Source organism: Camelina sativa, chromosome 2 (genome assembly GCF_000633955.1).
Source record: "Camelina sativa cultivar DH55 chromosome 2, Cs, whole genome shotgun sequence".
Classification (NCBI taxonomy): Eukaryota; Viridiplantae; Streptophyta; class Magnoliopsida; order Brassicales; family Brassicaceae; genus Camelina; species Camelina sativa.
In genome coordinates, this window is record NC_025686.1 from 4,883,808 (window position 1) to 4,904,922 (window position 21,115).

At 35.3% G+C, this 21,115-nt stretch overlaps 5 protein-coding genes and 1 pseudogene across 5 annotated transcripts; 4 read left to right on the forward strand and 2 right to left on the reverse strand.

Annotated features, from left to right (window-relative positions):
* LOC104717728 (UDP-glucuronate 4-epimerase 5-like) lies at positions 1,114-2,853 on the forward strand. The gene has a single exon (XM_010435349.1). The coding sequence runs from the start codon at positions 1,303-1,305 to the stop codon at positions 2,611-2,613; it is 1,311 nt and encodes a 436-aa protein (XP_010433651.1). The 5' UTR covers positions 1,114-1,302; the 3' UTR covers positions 2,614-2,853.
* On the reverse strand, positions 2,903-4,243 carry LOC104717739. Its single transcript, XM_010435361.2, has one exon. The coding sequence runs from the start codon at positions 4,169-4,171 to the stop codon at positions 3,023-3,025; it is 1,149 nt and encodes a 382-aa protein (XP_010433663.1). The 5' UTR covers positions 4,172-4,243; the 3' UTR covers positions 2,903-3,022.
* LOC104717747 (maspardin-like) lies at positions 10,278-13,260 on the reverse strand. The gene is made up of 8 exons (XM_010435374.2): positions 13,019-13,260; positions 12,280-12,405; positions 12,003-12,101; positions 11,753-11,895; positions 11,546-11,654; positions 11,324-11,431; positions 11,086-11,226; positions 10,278-10,822 (listed from the first exon to the last, which is right to left on the reverse strand). The coding sequence occupies exons 1-8, from the start codon at positions 13,088-13,090 to the stop codon at positions 10,454-10,456; spliced, it is 1,167 nt and encodes a 388-aa protein (XP_010433676.1). The 5' UTR covers positions 13,091-13,260; the 3' UTR covers positions 10,278-10,453.
* Positions 13,763-14,169, forward strand: LOC104748483 (RING finger protein 24-like). Its single transcript, XM_019229807.1, has 2 exons — positions 13,763-13,963; positions 14,161-14,169. Exons 1-2 carry the CDS (start codon positions 13,763-13,765, stop codon positions 14,167-14,169), a joined length of 210 nt encoding a protein of 69 aa, XP_019085352.1.
* LOC104748488 lies at positions 18,655-19,290 on the forward strand. The gene has a single exon (XM_010470123.1). The coding sequence runs from the start codon at positions 18,655-18,657 to the stop codon at positions 19,288-19,290; it is 636 nt and encodes a 211-aa protein (XP_010468425.1).
* On the forward strand, positions 19,794-20,432 carry LOC104717756 (annotated as a pseudogene).

A 21,115-nucleotide genomic window follows, 5' to 3' on the forward strand; every position in this document is an offset into this window, starting at 1 on the left:
AAAATCTAAAACAAACCAATATTTAACTTTCTTTGATTAAAAGTATACGTAATTTGTTTACATAATTTGTTTTGCTTTAGAATTTAATTTTGATTTTTTTAAAATGAAATAATGTATAAAAGATTCTGACTGGTTGAAAAACAGCAGGTGAACAAAAATGTTCAGCCCTAGAGGTGAACCTAAGACAATACTTGTTTCTATAGTCTAGTTATTTAAAAATAAAGGATGGTCTAATTTGCAGATTATCTACTAAAATTTTTAAAATTTCTGAACTTTATGTTACCAATTACAAAAATAATTCAGCTGAAACCTTTCTTAATTATATTCACATATATATAATTTTATAAAAATATTGTGTAGTATCCTTATTTTTGTATAAGTGTATATAACCACTATAACTTAATACTCAGAAACATTATTATCTAGATAGATCGATTTATCTTTTGAATTTATAAATAGTTTTTTCGAATTAATTTATGTATAAACAAATTAATATTTATACACAAATAAAACATCATAATTCTTATACTTTTGATAAATTTTACATTTATTTTCATTGTATCTATATAATAGATAATAGTTTACTGTAAAGCTAAGACATATTGATTTGGTTGTTACTAATTATGAAAATAAAATATAAACAAAATCAAAAACAATACAAGTCGGCCGTTTAATCTTTAGGTCCACTTTAAATCGTCCGACGTGTTTCTAACGATATTTTGAATAAAAACACTATTCATATTTCACATTTACGTTAAATTATTATTTTTATAATATTAAATTGTTTAATTATACTGTAATATCATTTTTGATATTTTTATATCATCAATAGAAATTTGGAACTAACAGTAAAGTCTTGTACCAAACAGTTAAAAAATATAATATATATGACATTTATAATTTAGTATCTCAGAATCTGTGTGTGACGACCGTGTACAAAAGGTACATGCACAACATGATCAATATAGAATTCAATTCAAAATACAGATGTCAACAATCTACAAAACACGTTAACATTGAAAAAGCAATCTTTAAAAATACATGAATTTGACAGCTTTTTGTTTATTACCATCACTTCAAGATTGAACAAAAAAAGAAATATATAAAACCTAATTAGGATTTATAATCATAAGAAGAAATATATAATCAAGGATTAAAAGTTTCTTTCCCGGAAAATTCTCTCAATTTTGACTTGCTCAATTTTTTTTTGCTTCTTCCCTTCAATCTCTCTTATACCCACAAAAATCAAAACCACAACAACCCTAACCCTAAAATCTCAGATTTCTGAATTCTCCGACGAAAATGTCACACCTTGATGATCTTCCTCCCACTCCCGGTAAATACAAAACCGATAAAGTCCCGCCGTACTGGATGATTCTCCACCACCACCGTTACCTCCGTCTCTCGAAACTAACTCTTTGGGCTTCTCTCTTCCTCGCTCTCTTCCTCTTCTACCTAATCCTATCCCCACCTCCGTCACCATCTCGCCGCAATCTCAACGACTCCTCTTCCTCCGTTTCCGCCGCCAAATACGGCGGCTCTCACTGGGAGAAACAAGTCCGCAAATCCGCTCGTCCAAGGTCTCCCGGCGGTTTAACGGTACTAGTCACCGGAGCATCCGGGTTCGTCGGTACTCACGTCTCGATCGCGTTACGGAGACGCGGCGACGGTGTTCTAGGTCTTGATAATTTCAATCGGTACTACGATCCGAAGCTTAAACGAGCAAGACAAGGGCTTTTAGAAAGATCAGGTGTGTTCGTCGTAGAAGGCGATATAAACGACGCCGTATTGCTTCGAAAGCTCTTTGATGTTGTCCTCTTCACACACGTGATGCATCTCGCTGCTCAAGCTGGTGTGCGTTACGCAATGCAGAACCCTGGATCGTATGTGAATAGTAACATTGCTGGGTTTGTGAATCTCTTAGAAGTATCCAAATCAGCGAATCCTCAGCCTGCGATTGTGTGGGCTTCGTCTAGCTCTGTTTATGGACTCAATTCGAAAGTACCCTTCTCTGAGAAAGACCGAACTGATCAGCCAGCGAGTTTATACGCAGCTACTAAGAAAGCAGGTGAAGGCATTGCGCATACTTATAACCATATCTATGGTTTGTCACTTACGGGTTTGAGGTTTTTCACTGTTTATGGACCTTGGGGTAGACCTGACATGGCCTACTTCTTCTTTACTAAAGATATACTTAAAGGGAAGACGATTACTGTGTTTGAGTCACCTGATGAAGGTAGTGTTGCTAGGGATTTCACTTATATTGATGATATTGTGAAAGGTTGTTTAGGTGCGTTAGATACTGCTGAGAAGAGTACTGGTAGTGGTGGGAAGAAGAAAGGTTCTGCTATGTTTAGGATTTATAATTTGGGGAATACTTCTCCTGTTCCTGTTACTAAGCTTGTGACTATATTGGAGAAGCTTTTGAAGACGAAAGCTAAGAAAAAGATTATGCCTTTACCGAGGAATGGGGATGTTGAGTTCACTCATGCGAATATCACGTTAGCGCAAGCAGAGCTTGGTTATAAACCCACGGTTGATCTTGAGACTGGTTTGAAAAAGTTTGTGAAATGGTACATGGGGTTTTACACGAAGAAGAAGAGTTCTTGGTGAGCTTGTTTTTGGAACCGAGCACGCTAAGGGAAAGATGGCTCTCTCAGTCTTAATGGACAAAAACACTTGGTTATTTCACATATCTGCATTGTTTCTGTGTTGCTAGATTTTGCTTCATTTTATTTGTTAGTAGATTTTGAACAATGTACAGCTTCATCACTTAGGTGTTTTCAATTGTGGGAAAACTTAATTGTCTTTTCCATCATGGCTGAATAATAAATTAGCTTGGATTTTGATGCATATACTCTGTAGTAAACTCGATCTATTTTGTCACCTTGTTTCTTGTGAATCCAAACACAATCTTTATCTTCTTTATTCTGATCATAATGGTTTTGGAAGATCAAGTCACATTACTACTGCAGCAAAAACAATCTCAGAGAACAAGAAACAATGAATGTGTTCTACCATGTTAACTGCCTAAATTGATATCTTCCTCTGCGCAATCAATCCCGACAATGGTGTGATATGATTGACAAGGTCTAGAAGATGCAACACCGTCTTCATTATCTAACTTCCACCAATCACCACTATCTCCAATCTCCACCTCTGTTACATTCTCAATCTCATCATCATCACAATCAAACCCGTAATCCCAAACACCACAAGAACCTCCTCTCTCTTTCTCCAAAACAGGATCATAACTCCACTCCAACTTCTTCAACACATCTCTATCTTTCCACTTCCCAACAACCTTCTCAACTTCCTTCTTAGCCTTCCCCATCACAACTTCCTTCCACGAATACGAAACATCAGCTACTCTCTTCAACACACCTTCATTCAAATCACCAATCACAACAGTCCTCAAACACCTCTCCTTAGCTTCCCTCAAAACCCCTGCATAACCAGAATCATCAGACACAAGAACAACACACTCCACTTCTCTCTTATCCATCACATCAACCATATGTTCCTTCAACGCCACATCAGCAGCTTCTGGCTTATCACTAACCATCTTCACCCAAAACCCAGCTCGTTTCAGCTCATCAGCTAAACCGTAACCTTCCTTTGGAGTCAAAACCTTCCTCGCCGCTCTTTTATACTTCTCAATCTTCATCGAATACTTAGCCAAAAGCCTCACTCTTTGATGTCCTTTGGATGATTCAATCTGTCTCATACGTTTCTGATGCTCAGTCTCGTGAATCTGCTTGAAATGATTGATTAGATTCGCATTCGTATAAAACCTCCGGTCACAAACACCGCAGAAGTAAGGCTCCGGCGGTTTAACCTTACCTGTGTTCTCCAATTCGTTAAGCAGTTTCCTATCTCTCCTCTCTTCTCGAACTACTAAAGGAACGTAGCTGAAGGCGTGACGGTTCGCGTACGCCACCATCAGTTTCACGAATCCGAAAGATGACGCGGCGGTTCGGAGCTTTACGGCGGCGTCGTAGGGCGGGAAAGAGGCTGGTGGTTTGTTGTCTAGGTCCCAGAACACACCTGTTCGGATTTGGGGTTTAGGGTTTATTAATGAGCTAAAGCCAAAGCTAAAACCTTTGATTGAATTGAGAGAATTGATTTGGGTTTTGGGGCTCCGAACTCTCTGGACGATTCTTGGGAACATCGTCGGAATTTTCGAATTGACGGAGACGATGGAGGCTTCGAAAAAACCCGGGTTTACATACCGGACCCGGATCCTGAACTTTGTAACATTGAGTTACAAAAATATAACACTTATAACCCCTGAACTTTGTAACGTTTACAACTTCTTCCCTAACTTCAATAGGGAACAACAAAATACCAGTGTTCATAGAAGATATACGTAATTTTCTATTGAATTCAGTATTATTAAAACGAAGTACATTTGCTAATATAACATTCTATTTTTAAGATTTACATAATAAATTTTTATTATTTTAATAATATCACAACTTAATATTATTATTTATGATATCACAATTTAAATTATATGTACATCATATCTTTACAAATGGATGCAAATCTTATTACTTATTCTATTATTATTTACCTATTAAAATGTAATTAGTTATATAATAAAATGAATTATAAACTTATAAATTTTATAACGTAAGATAGGGGTAAATGTAAAATATCAATAATGATATTGTTTAATACTAAAAAAATATATCAAAAATTTATTTTAACATATAAAAAATATTTAAAATTTTTATATAAAATAAAAAAACATTGTAAAACAATTACTTTGGTGAGCGGTTCTGCCGATAGCTCTTATAACAAGATCTCAAATCAGAATAACAACCCATGTAAAAACAAGAACTATAAACAATCAAAAACCATTATACTATTCATATGATCTTATTATTTATATATATATATATATGTTACATTTATAATATAGCATCTCAATCTTATAGACAAAGAACTAACATTACAAATTTACAATCCCATATGAACTAAACAAAGTATAAGTAATTAATTAAAATATTCTGCACATAATTTTCTCCAGACACCTAAACTATATGTGTAATAATTTTTATAGTATAATGTTTAACGTTAAAGTAAATAAACAGTTATAGCACAAATATGTGCATCTTTACAGTAAACAAGCATAAATATGTGTCATGTTTATAATATTTTATTTATCTCTCTAATTATAGATATGGATTACAATAAATAAATGAAATCTTAAAAATCATCTAATCACTAATATTAATGGTGGTCATGCGAATTGATATGTATGTATTACATCGTCAAGCCATATTTTTTTTAAGCGATTTTGATATTCATAAAAATATAATTTAATATCAACTCTTATCGGTGTTTTGTTATCAACTTATCATCAAGATACAGATATTTCTTATTGAATGCCATCCAAAAACATTTTAAGTTATTTCAAGTAAAACAATGGTGTAATAGATACTTATTGGTTTTTATGACAAGAAAATGATAGTCATTAGTTCTAATTAGTATCACTGTATCAGTGAAATGACATAAAATAAAATCTGCAAAAGAATTAAAAATATGCATGATAAAGAGTTATTAAACAAAAATTTTGAACGCTTGTATAAAATTTAGGAAATAGTAAATTATAATTTATTTGATATTAACAAAACCGAAAATCGTACTACTTTTTCATAATCCATTATAACTGGTAAGTGGTAACTCTTTGCTATAGTCAAACTTTATTAATTAGAAGATACGTATTTAAGAAATTCGATTTTATTAGTAGATAAATAAAGCGAAACTCTTCTTTGACGCAATAAACAAAAAAATGTAAAAACCCTAATTCATAATCATAGGTGTAACACAAACAAAAGAAACAAACAAGGATGAAAAAACAAAAGAAGAACACGAAGGAGAGAAATACGGATCTTCCGGAGGATATAGTAATCAACATACTCACAAGACTACCGCTGCAAAGTATCGTGATATAGGAAATGACATATGACTCTAATGGAGAAGGAAGGAAGCATGGAACATGCGTCACAAGATGGAATTGGAGTCGTTAGCCGTTAAACGCCGTGAATCATTCTATTAAACGTTATAACTCTGTTTATGTTTTCACAGAGTATATAGAGCACATGTTAGCTCTTGCTTTCATTAGGCAATTATCTGGGTTTGTAATCTTTCTCTAGAATTCTCTAGACTCTATCTTCCTCATCGTTTTGTTCGATCTCGATTGGAAACTCTTACAGATGAGATGTTGAGACTGCGTTTTCTATAAACGTTGTGTCAAATTTATGGGTTACTTGTTTCCTTTGAATCTATTTTGATCTTTTGATTCTAATCTATGTTTTACGTTATCACTGGTAACAGAGCCAATCGTGTCCTCGGATTCAATGGCAAAGATCAAAGTTCCATTTTCAAATCGCAAGATGAAGATCTGTCGGAGCATATCGTTACAAGAGATGGTCGAAGGGGTTATGTGTGTTATGTGAAGAGCCAGAGACTTCAGATCACCGCTTGAAACACAAGAACTTAGGGATTCTCATGATTGATGGTGACGACAATCAGTGCCGTTCTTACATGCAAGAGGAAAGGGCAATTTCCCTAAGCCACCAAAAATTAAAAATTTGTTAGGCCACATTTTTTTTCTATCTAGGCTTATGTATTTAAATTGATAAGATAAATGTGTATATAAAGTGGGTTTTTAGGTTTGAGCAACCCATGACAATATTAATAAATCTAATATATAAGGAAATTTCTACGCATGTTTTATACTCTAAATCTAATAACAATAATACTAATGAAAGATAATCTTATAATATAAAGCTTAGTTTTTTAAGTTAGTAATTCATATAATTGCGACATGTGTCAAGTATATCGAGAATATTCTGACACATGTGAATATTTTAAATTTATAGAAAAAATTAAAAAATCCTAAAAATAAAAAGATTATAATTAATATTTTTGTAAAGTATGTAAAACCAAAAGTAACCTATTATATGATTAAATCTAATAGGAAATTTATCTATTAAATTACTAATTTTAATAGAAAATATGTAATTAATAAGAAAATATGTGAAATTAATAAGAAATATGTGTAGTTTAATTGCAATTATTAGTTGTTATAAACATATAATAAAAAGAAATTTATACAGAAAAGTGATTAAAATATACAAATTTGATGTGTTAAAATTAGTAATTAACATAATATAAGAAAATTATGAGAATCAAAATAAAAAAAATTAATTTAATTTTCTTAAATTTTTCAATCGATGAATAATTTGATAGTATATTTAATATAATTTTATATAATTACATGGATGATTTAACTTAATTTTCAAATTTTAACATTGAGAATTTGTCGTATACGTGGGATTTAATCTTGTTAAATATGAAGGAAACTACTTGTGGGTTTAAGAATAGTGATTAGTGAACAATTGATAACCTATTTTTCTCACGATTATTCACCGTGTCTGTGTTGTCTACTCGATTCATAAACTTTTTTTTGCTTCACCTTTCTTTGGCTATCATATCTATAGAGAGAGAATTGGTTTTAGAGCTTGATTATGTGAGTTTGATGAATGATTTTTTAGGAAAAAATGATAGAAAAATTGTGGCTTAGATTTTTTTTTTCTTTCACTGTTATTGTCTTTAAAACAATTTTTTTTTTTTTTGATATTTCTAATAATAAAAGCCATTACTTACCCGCCTTAAAGCCACAATTCGCCTTAGCACGGCACTGACGACAATCAGCTCCTTAATGAAGAACTTCGTGTATCAACGGAGTATTGTACGATGAATGAGGTACATGAGGCTCCAGAAGAGAAAGCGTTGGTGGAAGAAGAACCAACACCATTTCAGGTACCTATTGCTAATTCTGAGCTTTTGAGGAGTGTTGAACTTAGGAAAGTAAATTTGGAAAATCTAGATGTGGTGAAGAACGAGAATCTGGAGCGAGGAGGGGTTCAAAAGAACAGTAATAGGAGATTTGAGGTTGCAGGTGGTGTTGAGAGAGGTGTGAAAGTCTTAAGTATCAAGAAAATTTGTTCTGCACACAAGGTGTTCGGTAAAATGTTTCAATATACAGAAATGCTAGGAATAAAGAACAAAACGATGAACAAGATAGAGTCTAGAGAATTCTAGAGAAAGATTACAAACCCAGATAATTGCCTAATGAAAGCAAGAACTAACATGTGCTCTATATACGCTGTGAAAACATAAACAGAGTTATAACGTTTACTAGAATGATTCACGGCGTTTAATGGCTAACGACTCCAACTCCATCTTATGACGCGTGTCCCATGCTTCCTTCCTTCTCCATTTGAGTCATATGTCATTTCCTATATCATCTAGTTAGACTTAAGTTGGTTTGTAGAGAATGGAAATCGTTAACGGAGTCAGCCTACTTCGGCGATCTCTACCAACGTAATAACTCCAATTCTAATTGGCCAATCCTTCACGGAAACTATAGTCAGCCTTATTCCAATTTGGAGGAAGTGAAACTTGATCTACCACATGATGGTACTGATCAAAGTTATAATTTGTCTTTTTCTAGTGTTAGTAAGAATAAGATAAAAAAGATTAGAGGTGTGTCTTGCGCTGATGGATTGGTCTTGCTTCGTCTCAAAGAGGAGGAGGAGGACGACGAGATGGTGATACGTTATTACGTTGGGAATCCAGTGTTAGCGCAATGGATTCAACTCCCTCCCTCTTCTCCTGACCCTCCTAGTCCTAGAAACGCTTATCCATACCCTGGTCGTTACACTGATACGGGACTTGTGACACGAATGCGTAATGGTCCCCTCTTAGGTTACAAGGTGGTTCGGATAAATAGCAAAGCATGGCACCCTTTTCCTGGTTATTATTCTCGGACATGGAGTTTTGAGATTTTCTCATTGGATAAAGGTGAATGGAGTGTTGAACAAGTCTCTTGTCCAGGTTGTGGTGTTAGTATGCGCAACGTATCCAACCCTGTTTCTTTGAATGGGAAACTTCACTGGCTTGATGGCTCCCGCCGTGTTATCGTTCATGATTTCTTCTCTTGTGATGATCAAGTTTGAGCATTACCACTACCCGCCATGATGGAAAGCGCTGAGTGGCTACGGTCTGAGCGTCGACGACGTCAAATAGATAAATGCCCCCTTCCACTTCGTAAGAAGATCTGCACCACCTCGCAAGGATATTTTGTGATTATTGATGTAGGATCGATAGACGAGGTCAAGAGCTATAATGTTAGAGTTTTGAGGCTCAAGACTGATTCTTGGAACTGGGAAAAGGCTTGGGAAATCAACATGTCATGTGTAGGCTTGGCTTTAAGTGTGTCCCAGTGGCAATCAACTGTTTTGATATCAACATCATCTATCTATGGGACTTAGACCGTAACTGTTTCCTCACTTGTAACCTTCGTACACGTAAGATATTGTGTGGTACTCGTAAAGATGGTGCCGCTTACAACCCCAAATATTTCTGTCCTTCTTTCTTTCGAGACACGATCATATTACTCGTGAAGATGGTACCTTCTACAAGGAAGATACTTTCTGCTACGAGCCACGTTCAAGCCTTTTGCATTTTGTTCCGTCCTTGCAAGTCATACCTACATAGAAACGCAAGATGCTTTTGATCTTATCAACTCTCATGATCTATGTTTTTTGCTTTTTGTAATAAGCTTTTTAAATTCATCCTCTATGCTTTTCTATATATCATTGATTTATTTTTTCCAAGCGCCCAAATGTCCTGTTTGAGTCGGGCTATGTGTCCCAATTCGTTCGTAGTCTACCATTAGTCTATTACAAGTGACAAATCTAACTTTGCACAGACCAGCCCCAAGGATAAGGTCTCATTAATTAGTTGATGAGAGGTCAAGTTACCTTCCGAACTTCATTAACACTAGATTCCTCTAAAACATTTGTATAACAGCAAAAACAAACCACATTTTTTTCTTTTCTTCCGAAAGTGTAATAACTTGAAACATACAAAGNAGGTGAGATTTTTTTAATAGGATTTCTCTTACAAAAAAATGTACCCAAAGTCTCTTATATTTTTCTATAAAAAAAAAAAGAATTTGGTTTTGAATAATAGTGGATTTGTTATGATTTTTGCAAATTATTGATTGAATAAGAGTGGATTGTGAGTGATTTTGAATGATTTTTAACAAATATCATATTCAATAACAATGGATTTAAGATGTGATTTTAAAATCACTAGTTGAATAACAGGAGATTTTTAAAAAAATCACAAATCCTCTAAAATCCTGTTTTGAATACACCCCCTAGATTCCTCTAAAACATTTGTATAATAGCAAAAACAAACCAAACTTTTTTTTTCTTTCCGAAAGTGTAATAACTTGAAACATACAAAGAACTCTTGCTTTGTCTGTCAAACTTACACAAAAGTCAAGAGAAACCAAAACAGATCAAGAAACACATAGGTAAAAAAGATTTAAACAGCAAAAGAGGGTAATAATAAATAATGAAGAACACTAAACCGATTGTCTGGAGATGAAACCACCATGAACCAAAACCAATGTACAGTAACACAACGTGAAAAGCAGACATGACTGATACACTTCACCAGCGACTTGTGCTAATATGAGGGTGTCTATTGATGAACTTTGCAACTGAATGGTGTCTGTGGGTAAAGGCGGATCATTGGAGCTTCCGGAACTTTCTGGAAATGTTGGTGATTGATCTGAAGATGAGCTTCCGGAGCCTTGAGGCATATTGTTGTTACGGTCGTCCTTCTCCTCATCCTTGCTCTGGCTGCTACTGTCTGTGCCATCTGCGCCGTCTTTTGAAATGGTATTAACCACCTCGGGCCGTGGTTCTACTTTTACCCGCCTCAGGTGCAGCTACACACACAGTGTATATGAATATAATGTTTTAATGCAGTAACATAATGTTCCTTTACCAAGCAATAAAACCGGTTTGATTGGAAAAAAAAAAAAAGTCCTTCCAATGGTACGAAACCTAAAATATAGGTAAGAGAAATTTGAAGTTTCTTTAGAAGATCATAACTTCTTGCAAAGACCTAAAAAGTATAACAATTCAGCTGCAGATACTTTGTAATATGTTATACTAAAAATTGGGCTGTAGATACTGAGTATATATGTACCTGTAGATGCAAATTGACTTCGTCGGGCCGTGATAGGAACGGGAAATCTCCACCAGTCTTTAAGTAAGCTCTCCTTGCTTCGGGATACCTCTCTGTAAGTTCATCTTTAAGATGTTGTGGTATTGCGCAGTAATCATTCGTCTGATTTTAGAAGACAAAACAGCATCGTTAGATGACACAAAACACTAACGTGCATTGATAATACCAAAAGTCCAAGATAGAGTTACTCAAAACCTACATCCATTATAGTGATGGCCGAATCAGAGAGTAGTAGAGATCCCACGGAAGCAGCATCCACTGTTAAGGTTAACCGGGCAGCCAAATCATCTTTTGACAATGTCTCAACCTAAATCAGAGCAAACCAAAAGTAACTAGGATAAGTTAATCTCAGAAACCTTCTTCACATGTTGTTTAAATCTGTTCAAGAAAATATCGAAGAGAAACTTTTCAGGGGAGCCACCTGAGAAACAGCAAAATCCACAGAGTCAGCGATAAAGGGTTCGTGAGGTCCATCACGTATTCCTGTTAAGACGTATCGTTTCAACAAAAAAGAAGGAGTCCAACTAACACTGCACAGTGGATCCAAAAAATGTTGAGAGTCAGTACAAATCCTCAGGCACAAACAAGAAAAGTAAAAATGGAGCTATTATATAAGAGAGAGACATACAAAGGAGCCCATGGCATTGCAGCAGCAAATGTGCGAGTATCCAAATATGTATTCGATAGAACCAATGATTTAACCCTTCTTGGACGGTGGTGAGCAAAGAGCTGTGCTAAGAAGCCTCCAAGGGAGGTACCATAGAGATGAACCTGTTAAAAACGGTCAAGTACAATCACTTGCAATGCATATATCTTTCTGCATCAGTAAAACGAATTAGAGACATAGATGGTGATATGTAACTTAAAAGAGATCTTACGTGATGAACATCAATGGTGTCCAAGAATTTCTCAAATGCTTGAATCCACTCATGATAACTCCAAACCCGTGGTATGTCAACTGAAATTACCCGATAACCCTGGAGTTGCAAATTTAACAACATTCAAGAAAACAAATTCAACATTTTAGGAGATATATAGTCAGTCTCCAAGGACACAGCAACACAAAAGCATCGTAGTAACACAAATGTATAAAGCTACATGAAAATCAAAAAGATTGTTTCCAGAGACAAGTTCAAAGACTACAATTTGGCATACCTTCATAGAGAGTGCCATAATCTGTTTATAATAAACATCTGCAGTACCAGCAATTCCAGGAATACATATGAGCGGAGGAACAGTCTTTGGACCAAAGTCATAGTAACGCCATTGCTTAGTCCCAATCTGCAGTCAAGAAATACATGTACACAGATTAACAAAATACATGTACCCCGATAAAACAACACATTTATAGAGCTATGTTAATACCTGCTTTGATAAATAACCTTTACTTATAGAACAAGAATCTCAAAAAACATTCCTTTTACTTTTACACAATGAGAGTGATAAATTAGCAGCTCTGACAATATAAGATGCAAGGCTAGGCTACTCATAGATCAAAATCAAAGGCAACCACCCCAGAGATCAAAACGGAGAGTTAGAACTTAAACTAAAAGACCAACACAAGTTGTTGCATTTTAGATAAGAACCCAGAATTAATCAACTTAAGTAACATCATAAGCCAAATCCAAATGTATTCTCATAAACCCAAGAAAAAAAGGGTTCAATCCAAAATCTCAAAGCATAATTTTAAAACCCAAATCATGTGAATTTCAGCTACTCACATAAACCCATATACGATTGAACTACTCACAACAAGAATTCTCCTCAGATTAGCATCAAATGATTAAAACCCATAAGCGAATAATCAAAAATTAACATACTTTTTTTTTATCAAAACCTCAAGAAGCGTAAATCAAAAGTCAAAGAAAGAGAGAGGAGGAAGAAGGAAGCTTACGGGAATCTTGTGAAGAGGAACCTGAGATTTGAAGTAGACGTAATCTCCGGGCGTCGAAGAGACGCCTTTCATGGCCGATCGGAGATTTTCAACATCCGATACTCCTCCAATCGAATCGAATCGATCAAATCAAATAAATCTCAAATTAAAATTTACGATTTTTAATTTTCTTCTTTTCCTCTGATTTTTTTTGAGAGAAAGATTTAACGGCGAGATAACAGAGTCTCCGCCGTTAGTGTAGCAGTCATTCTCAGTTTTTGCCAACAACATATGTAATTGTTGTCATCATGACTCATCTTCTCACATGTTTTAATTATTTTTTGGTTATTTATTCCTAACGAGAAATACAATTTAAAAAAAATAGTAAAAAAAATTCAAAGAAGCTGAACATAAATTCAATCCGTCAAAACCCATCATTCCACCTGGAATTAGCATTGGCTTCAATAAGCCGACCCAAAAATTCCAAACAATTTAAAAGGAAACTTTTTTGGTGAGAAGAAAAACAAAAGGAAATATATGACACGCTTATATGTAACCAACCCTAAAGCGTCACAATTAATTCTCTTCTCTCAGTCAGACTTTGCTCTCATTACCATCGCCAAGTCTTCTTTCCGTATGTGAATCTCATCTCCATTGTCGACTCGCTAGCTACCAATTGTTGTGACGACAGAGATGTCAACGGCTGTAATCAACTTAGGTTTTGGACGCGACGGCTGTGTTATGAACTCCGAGAGATCATTGAGGATGATTCTACTAGGAAAGATAAAACCAGAGGTGTTGAAGAACTTGAACATGGAAACAGATTCGTGTTCCATCTGTCTTGAGAATCTCTCCGCTCCGAAACCTTGCGACTTCATGACACGCATGATTTGTTCCCATGTATTTCACGGTTGGTGTCTCTTCGAGTGGCTCAAGCGTAAACACACTTGTCCGTTGTGTCGGACTGTGCTCTAGGCTCGATAATTGGAACGAAGGATTATTGCACAACTTGGGTCAGAGATTATTGCACAAAGGATTGTTATTTTTTAGGGATTTTTTTTTAATGTAATTTTGTTATTAGGGTTTCCAATCGTAGTAATTAGAGATTCTAATTTTCTGTCACACACTCTGAAAGTGTATTAAATTGAATATGTTCTTTTTAGGGTTTTTAAATCAGTTTGTAATATCATAAGCTACATATACATAGCTATTATTAAACTCTCTAAGTAAAATTGTTAAGATTGATTTTTCAAAATTGTGATATTCGTAGTGTAGAGCTACAAATTAGTAAAGCTTTTGCTAGTCTCCAATTATGATTAGGAAATATTGACACCGACCTAAAAAAACTTCTTGGTGACACAAAACTATAAGGAAATCAGAATCTGATCCCACTTATGACCCTCGTATACGCTTATATATATATGCTCTTACTACGAGATACCCTAAGGCTTCACAACTTCTCTTTTTTTCTTAATTGCTCCCATTACAGCTTGCGACCCGACTAAGTCCTCTTCTGTTTTGTGAATCTCTCTTTTGATAATCCTGTTTCAAACATGAATGGTCCCATTCCCGAACCCGTAGTGGACATTCAGGTCCAAGTAAGAAGACTCTCTCCATCAGAAGAATATACAAACTCAGGCCGCTTCAGCATCAATACCATAAACAAAGAGATCCGTAGTAAACCTAACCACAGGCGATCAAACCCTAACGTCAGAGCCATATTCATATCATTCCACCAATTTCAGTCTTCCTAGTTTTAGTCACCACGACATCCAATCAACTCTCCAAAATCTACTCCATAGCGAAGAACATTGGTTGTGCGATCGCTTAGTCCAAAAGATCTCAACGACTGCTATCAACTCAGGTTTTGGGGACAATGACATTGAATTGACCGTGCACGTCACTGTTACTTACCAGCGGGAGTCGGTCGAGGTTATATAAAAGAAACCAACAAACGTATAGTTTTCTCCCATAACTTATTCATCTATTTCACACTCCTAAATTTCTTTATATATATATATATATATATATATATATATATATAATTTTGTTTTATTTTAAACCATTAATTTCTCATATATTTCTCATATCCTATTGCTACACTTCACATATATTTTTTAATTGAATCTTTTATGGCATAACTTATCATCTAATTCATACTCCTAAATTTCAAACTTTTTTGTTTAAGTTTATTTAAAGCCATTAATTTTAATCCCATATTTCTCTAATCATATTGCAATACTTAACATATATTTTGAAATTGAATTTCTTATAGAATTGTTTTGCTAAAGAAACTATATATTTACTATCACATAACTTATTCATCTAATTCATACTCCTAAATTTCACATAAACCCATTAGTTTTTTTTTTGTCAACCATTACCCTACGACAGGCAGACCCATTAGTTTTTAAAGTTTTTGTTTTAATTCCAAAAGTCATATTTTCTTATCCTATATTGCTATACATTTTTTATCGACAATCAATTATTTTATCACAAGACCAATATGACTGACTATTCTCACTTTGTAAAGATCACCGTTATAGATAGAAGTTCTGGAATTGTATTTGTGTGTATATATATATATATATATATATATATTGTGGAGTTAGTAATTAGATGCTTTAAATATATATATATATAAATATATGTATATTTCTATATACATATATGTAATATGTATATTCTGTTATTTGAAAAATTATTTCATCACAATTTCAAAAAATTATGTTTTGCTCAATTTTTGCTTAATTTTTTCTTTCTTTTTGAATATTTTGTTTTCAAAACTATGCATGGGTCGTTATCTAAAAAACACATTTTCAAATTTCGAGTCCTTAATTAACTTCACTTTTAAAACAATATTTAGTCTTATAGTCGTCTCAAGAGCAACAACCATATTTACAAAATACTAATAATTTCAAGAATATAAGATTTCTAAGATTTCTAAGATCTCTGTTATTCCCTATTTTAACAGATGCTTCTCCTTTTTGGCTTTTTCGTAAGTCTGTTCCTTAGATGGACAATGGCTTTTGTAGTGGCCATCTTCCCCACAAATCCAGCAAACCCCTCCCGTTTTTTCGGATTTTGATCAAGGATTCTGATCTTCCATATACTGTAATAACCTCTCCTATTAAGCTTTTGTACTTCAAACATCTCAAAAGACATGTTGAGAGAGTCTTTCTTTAGTTTCCGTCTCACAGTCAGTTCGTCGAACACCTTGTGTGCACAGAGAACTCTAAAACCCTAAGAGATTTTCTAACGCTTCTCTCATGAGCTAAAAAGCTAAAACGTACAAAGGGGTCTCTTCTATATGGAGGATTTAACGGCGTTAACAAGAAAACAAACGGAAAAGTGTCAGGGCCGTCTCTGTTTTCCGTTCTTAATGAAATTACTGTAATGCCACAGGAAGAGACAAAACAGTTAACCAAAACCTAACCGGAATTGAACCAAGCTCATTGGAACAGAATCATACCGTAACTCAGAACCAAACTTGAAACTTTGATTTATTTACGCTATTTTAGAAGTTTAACATTTACCAAGTTTTATCTACAAAAAAAAGACTCCTGATTGATTCTGTTGGAATCACTCAGCCGGCCAGTTCCACCATGTTGGTCTGATTGCCTCGACCTTCACGTCCTCTGAGTCCTTTACTATTAATTCAGCTGACGGTTTAAAGGCTTCTTCTACCCTCATTACACCCATTCCCCGGCTACCTAAAGCTGTTGGTAAACGGCTCGATCTCGATGATTGGAACAAGGGATATAAACTAGGGTTTTATGTACTGATTGTAAAACTTGGGTCACACGCTCTCTTTTTTTTTAGGGGAATTTATGTAATTTCGTTTTTTTTTTTTCAGTTTCAAATCGAAGTTAGAAATTCTAATTTTGGGTCACACTTTCTGTGGCTACCGCAAGGAATGTAATTTGTTTTTTTGTAAGGGTTTTAAATCAATTAAGGAGAGGTTTAAAATCTTTTAGTAACATGTCAGGAAACACATGTCATACAACTTCAAGCTTTCAGATTGCTACAGACAGCCCTTACTTCTAATCACACAAAACTCCAAACTATATTGGTTTTGTGTATGCAACTCGTAAAGTCTTAACCAATAACCAAGACCATTCACAATAAAATCTCTAAGTACAAGTTAAGAGTGGTCGTTTTCGAAATCATGATTACTATATGCAGCTTCTTAAATGTGATATATTTGTTCACCTGCCTCAACAGACCCCCTTGGAGAAAATATACAGATTTCCATATCTTTGTTCAAGTACATGTAATCTGCTTTTACTTCTTCTGGTGGAAAGAGCAACCATTCTCCGAATATTTTGTATCTGCAACTTACCGTTCATCCTTTTATGATCAGCCCAAACAGCGAGATTCAATCCTCTTTGCGCAAGAACATCCGGCGGTACAATAGTAGCACCAATCTCTTTGAAACTGTCCCAGAATAAATCTCTGGACATGTCCACAACCCCTGTGGCTAGCCCACTATTCGTTTCCTTCGTAAGTTGTGTCCTGGCAAGTGACCACAGCGGTTTCCTTAGCATTCTCAAGAGTCCTATCCGTTTGAATCCAACCCGAATATATATAATAGAATGTGAACTCTTGTACGCCATATCCTTTTGTTCCATGATTTTAAGCTGTACAATTTGTGGCTTGAATCTTTGCAAGTTCCTGCTCTTGAACATGAATCTAAAGAGTAGCCTTAGTGGACGTTTTTCATGATACACTTGATCATCTTCTATAAAACAATCATCTTTGATCATATACCAAATTCTTGAAAACTTGTTCTTCTCCATTTGAAAATCCACGCTTTCAAATGTCTCTTTCTCTTCTTGGTTTTCAAACTTTTCTGTCTGTGGAGACAATTGCCTGAAGATTTGGTAGGCAGAACAATTAGTTGTCAAATTCTGAAACATCTCACCATCACCTTTAAACCGAAGCCATGGTGATGTTTTCCTGAAATCATTTGCTAGCTACTTCTAAGTCTGAAGCTTGTTGATGACACGATTTCTTCACACAAACAGCTTCCTCTTTCTGAATCAATTGCTTCTCTTCAGAGGAGTCATTCTCCTTCTTATAGCTGAATCTGACTCTTGTATTGAATCTTTTACCAAAACCACTTCATAATCAGCACCTGATTAACTCTGGTACCTGATTAACTGGATCTTGTCATCTTTGATCTTGAAGAGCTTGAAGACTCTTCTTCTTACGCAAATCTATCTATGTGCTGTGTGCACTCTATTTCTGGGATTTGATTCGCGTTTGGAGGTTGGATCGTTTTTTTAATTTTCACTTGTTTAGTTAACTAGTCTTTCAGGTGTTCGACGAAATATCCCAACGAAAGTTTATACTTATATATATAAATAACTTAATTTAAGCCTAAAATAAAATAATCTTACTAAAGGGTCCATGCCTAATACTACATGAAGTTTATGAACTCATTTATTTGTTTAAAATACCTACATGAACTAATTAAACGTGGCCGACATCAAAAATTGATCGGATCACCGAAAAAGGAAAAGGTTACCTTATATATATATCTTCACTACGTAACCCTAGCTTCACAATTCTCTTCTCTCTCAACTTGCTCTCATTACGATTAAATTGCGACTTCTTCTTCTGTTTCTGAATCTCTTCTGTTTTCGTTACAAAACATGAATGGTCCCGTTGTTCCCGAACTGAAATTTCGATCCAGCAAACTCTATCCATCACCATCACAAGTAAACTCAGTCCTCATCAACATCGACACCATACACGAAGTGATCTCCGTAAACCCAACGACAGGCAACAGAACCAGATGGTCCATTCCGATGTTACGACCTTTTCTCGTCGATATCAATCTCCGTAGTTGTAGTCCCCACTACATCCGGAGGCTTCTCCACGATAGATTCGTTAGCTACCCTCCTCAGATTTGTTTCTGCAATGCCTTAGCCTCAGATATCTCAGATCTTGCTATCAAGTTTGGTTTTGGCCACAACGGCTTTACCCTCACCATGAATTTCACGCTTACTTACAAGAGCACCGTCCGTGTTCGTAACGACGACGGATTATTGGGGATGGTGGTTCGACTAGGGATGATGAAAGCAGAGGATTTGATGAGTTTGAACATGAAAACAGAGCCTTGTTCCATCTGTCTCGAGAGTCTAGTCTCCGGTTCGAAACCTACCGAAGTAACACGCATGACGACTTGTTCCCATGTCTTCCACAATCACTGTCTCTTGGAGTGGCTCAAGCGTAAAAACACTTGTCCGTTGTGTCGAACTGTGCTCTACGCTCGCTCTAGTTTTTAGGGCTTTTTTTTAATGTAATTTTGTTATTAAGGTTTCCAATCGTAGTAATTAGAGATTCTAATTTTGTGTCACACGCTCTAAAAGTTTATGAAATTGAATGTGTTCCTTTTAGGGTTTTAACATCAGTTTGTAATATCATAAGCTACATATACATAGCTATTATTAAACTCTCTAAGTAAAATTGTTTAGATTGGCTTTTCAAAATTGTAGTGTAGAGCTACAAATTAGTAAAGCTTTGCTAGTCTCCAATTATGATTAGGAAATATTGACACCGACCTAAAAAAAAGAAAAGGAAACTTCTTGGTGACACAAAACTATAAGGAAATCAGAATCTGATCCCACTTATGACCCTCGTATACGCTTATATATATATGCTCTTACTACGAGATACCCTAAGGCTTCACAACTTCTCTTTTTTTCTTAATTGCTCCCATTACAGCTTGCGACCCGACTAAGTCCTCTTCTGTTTTGTGAATCTCTCTTTTGATAATCCTGTTTCAAACATGAATGGTCCCATTCCCGAACCCGTAGTGGACATTCAGGTCCAAGTAAGAAGACTCTCTCCATCAGAAGAATATACAAACTCAGGCCGCTTCAGCATCAATACCATAAACAAAGAGATCCGTAGTAAACCTAACCACAGGCGATCAAACCCTAACGTCAGAGCCATATTCATATCATTCCACCAATTTCAGTCTTCCTAGTTTTAGTCACCACGACATCCAATCATCACTCTAAAATCTACTCCATAGCGAAGAACATTGGTTGTGCGATCGCTTAGTCCCAAAGATCTCAACGGCTGCCATCAACTCAGGTTTTGGGGACAATGACATTGAATTGACCGTGCTCGTCACAGTTACTTACCAGCGGGAGTCCGTCGAAGTTATTCCTCAGTCGGACGCGAGAGAACATTGAATGTATTGAGGAGGCTGGTTCTACAAGGGAGGATTGAAGCAGATGAACTGAAGAGTTTGAACATGGAAACAGAGTCTTGTTCCATCTGTCTCAAGAGTCTAGTCTCCAGTTCGAAAATACTCACTCGCATGGTTTGTTCCCATGTTTTCCACAATAGCTGTCTCTTGGAGTGGCTCGTCCGCAAAAACACTTGCCCTTTGTGTCGGACTGTGCTCTACAATCGGTGATTGGAACAGGAATGAAATCAGGGTTTCATCTACTTCATTGCATAACTTGTGTCACACGCACACTCTATTTTAATTATTTTTTGTTATTTAGTTTTAAATGTTTCCAATCGAAGTTGGAAAACTCTAATTTTGTGTCACACGATCTGTGCCTAGTGCAACAACAAAAGTGAATTCAATTTTGTTTTGTTTTTAGGTTCTTAAATCAGTTCAAGGGGAGGTTTGAAATTTTACTAAAATCATCACTAATGTTTACATGCAACTCGTAAAGTCTCAACTAATATCCAAATCTTTCACATCAAGCTGTTGCTGAAATTAAAACACTCTTAAGTAATACTGTTAAGATTGGTTTATCGTAATCACAGTAAAACTGTTTAGATTGGTTTATCGCAATCGTGTGATTACTACGCTCCAATCTCCATAAAAGGTAGTTGTTTCCATGTTTTTTCTCATCTGTCTCCACTTAAAACACTGCGAAACAAATCAGTAGAGCCACAAATTAGTATATTTTTGCCAGTCACCAATCAAAGTTAGGAATTATTGACACTTACAGAGAGACAATGGCGTAGAAAGGTTCCTACTGTGCTCTGTTATTCCCTCTTGTAGCAGATGCTTCTCCGTTTTCGTAAGTCTGTTCCTTAGATGGACACTGGCTTTTGTAGTGGCCATCTTCCCCACAAATCCAG

Coding starts and splice junctions, on each gene's coding strand:
- LOC104717739 (XM_010435361.2), bottom strand. CDS start 4,171: ATGTTCCCAAGAATCGTCCAGAGAGTTCGGAGCCCCAAAACCCAAATC.
- LOC104717747 (XM_010435374.2), bottom strand. CDS start 13,090: ATGAAAGGCGTCTCTTCGACGCCCGGAGATTACGTCTACTTCAAATCT. Junction 11,655..11,752: donor GCAATGCCATGGGCTCCTTT/GTATGTCTCTCT, acceptor TCCACTGTGCAG/TGTTAGTTGGACTCCTTCTT. Junction 11,227..11,323: donor CGGCCATCACTATAATGGAT/GTAGGTTTTGAG, acceptor TTCTAAAATCAG/ACGAATGATTACTGCGCAAT.
- LOC104748483 (XM_019229807.1), top strand. CDS start 13,763: ATGATTCTACTAGGAAAGATAAAACCAGAGGTGTTGAAGAACTTGAAC.
- LOC104748488 (XM_010470123.1), top strand. CDS start 18,655: ATGAATGGTCCCGTTGTTCCCGAACTGAAATTTCGATCCAGCAAACTC.
- LOC104717728 (XM_010435349.1), top strand. CDS start 1,303: ATGTCACACCTTGATGATCTTCCTCCCACTCCCGGTAAATACAAAACC.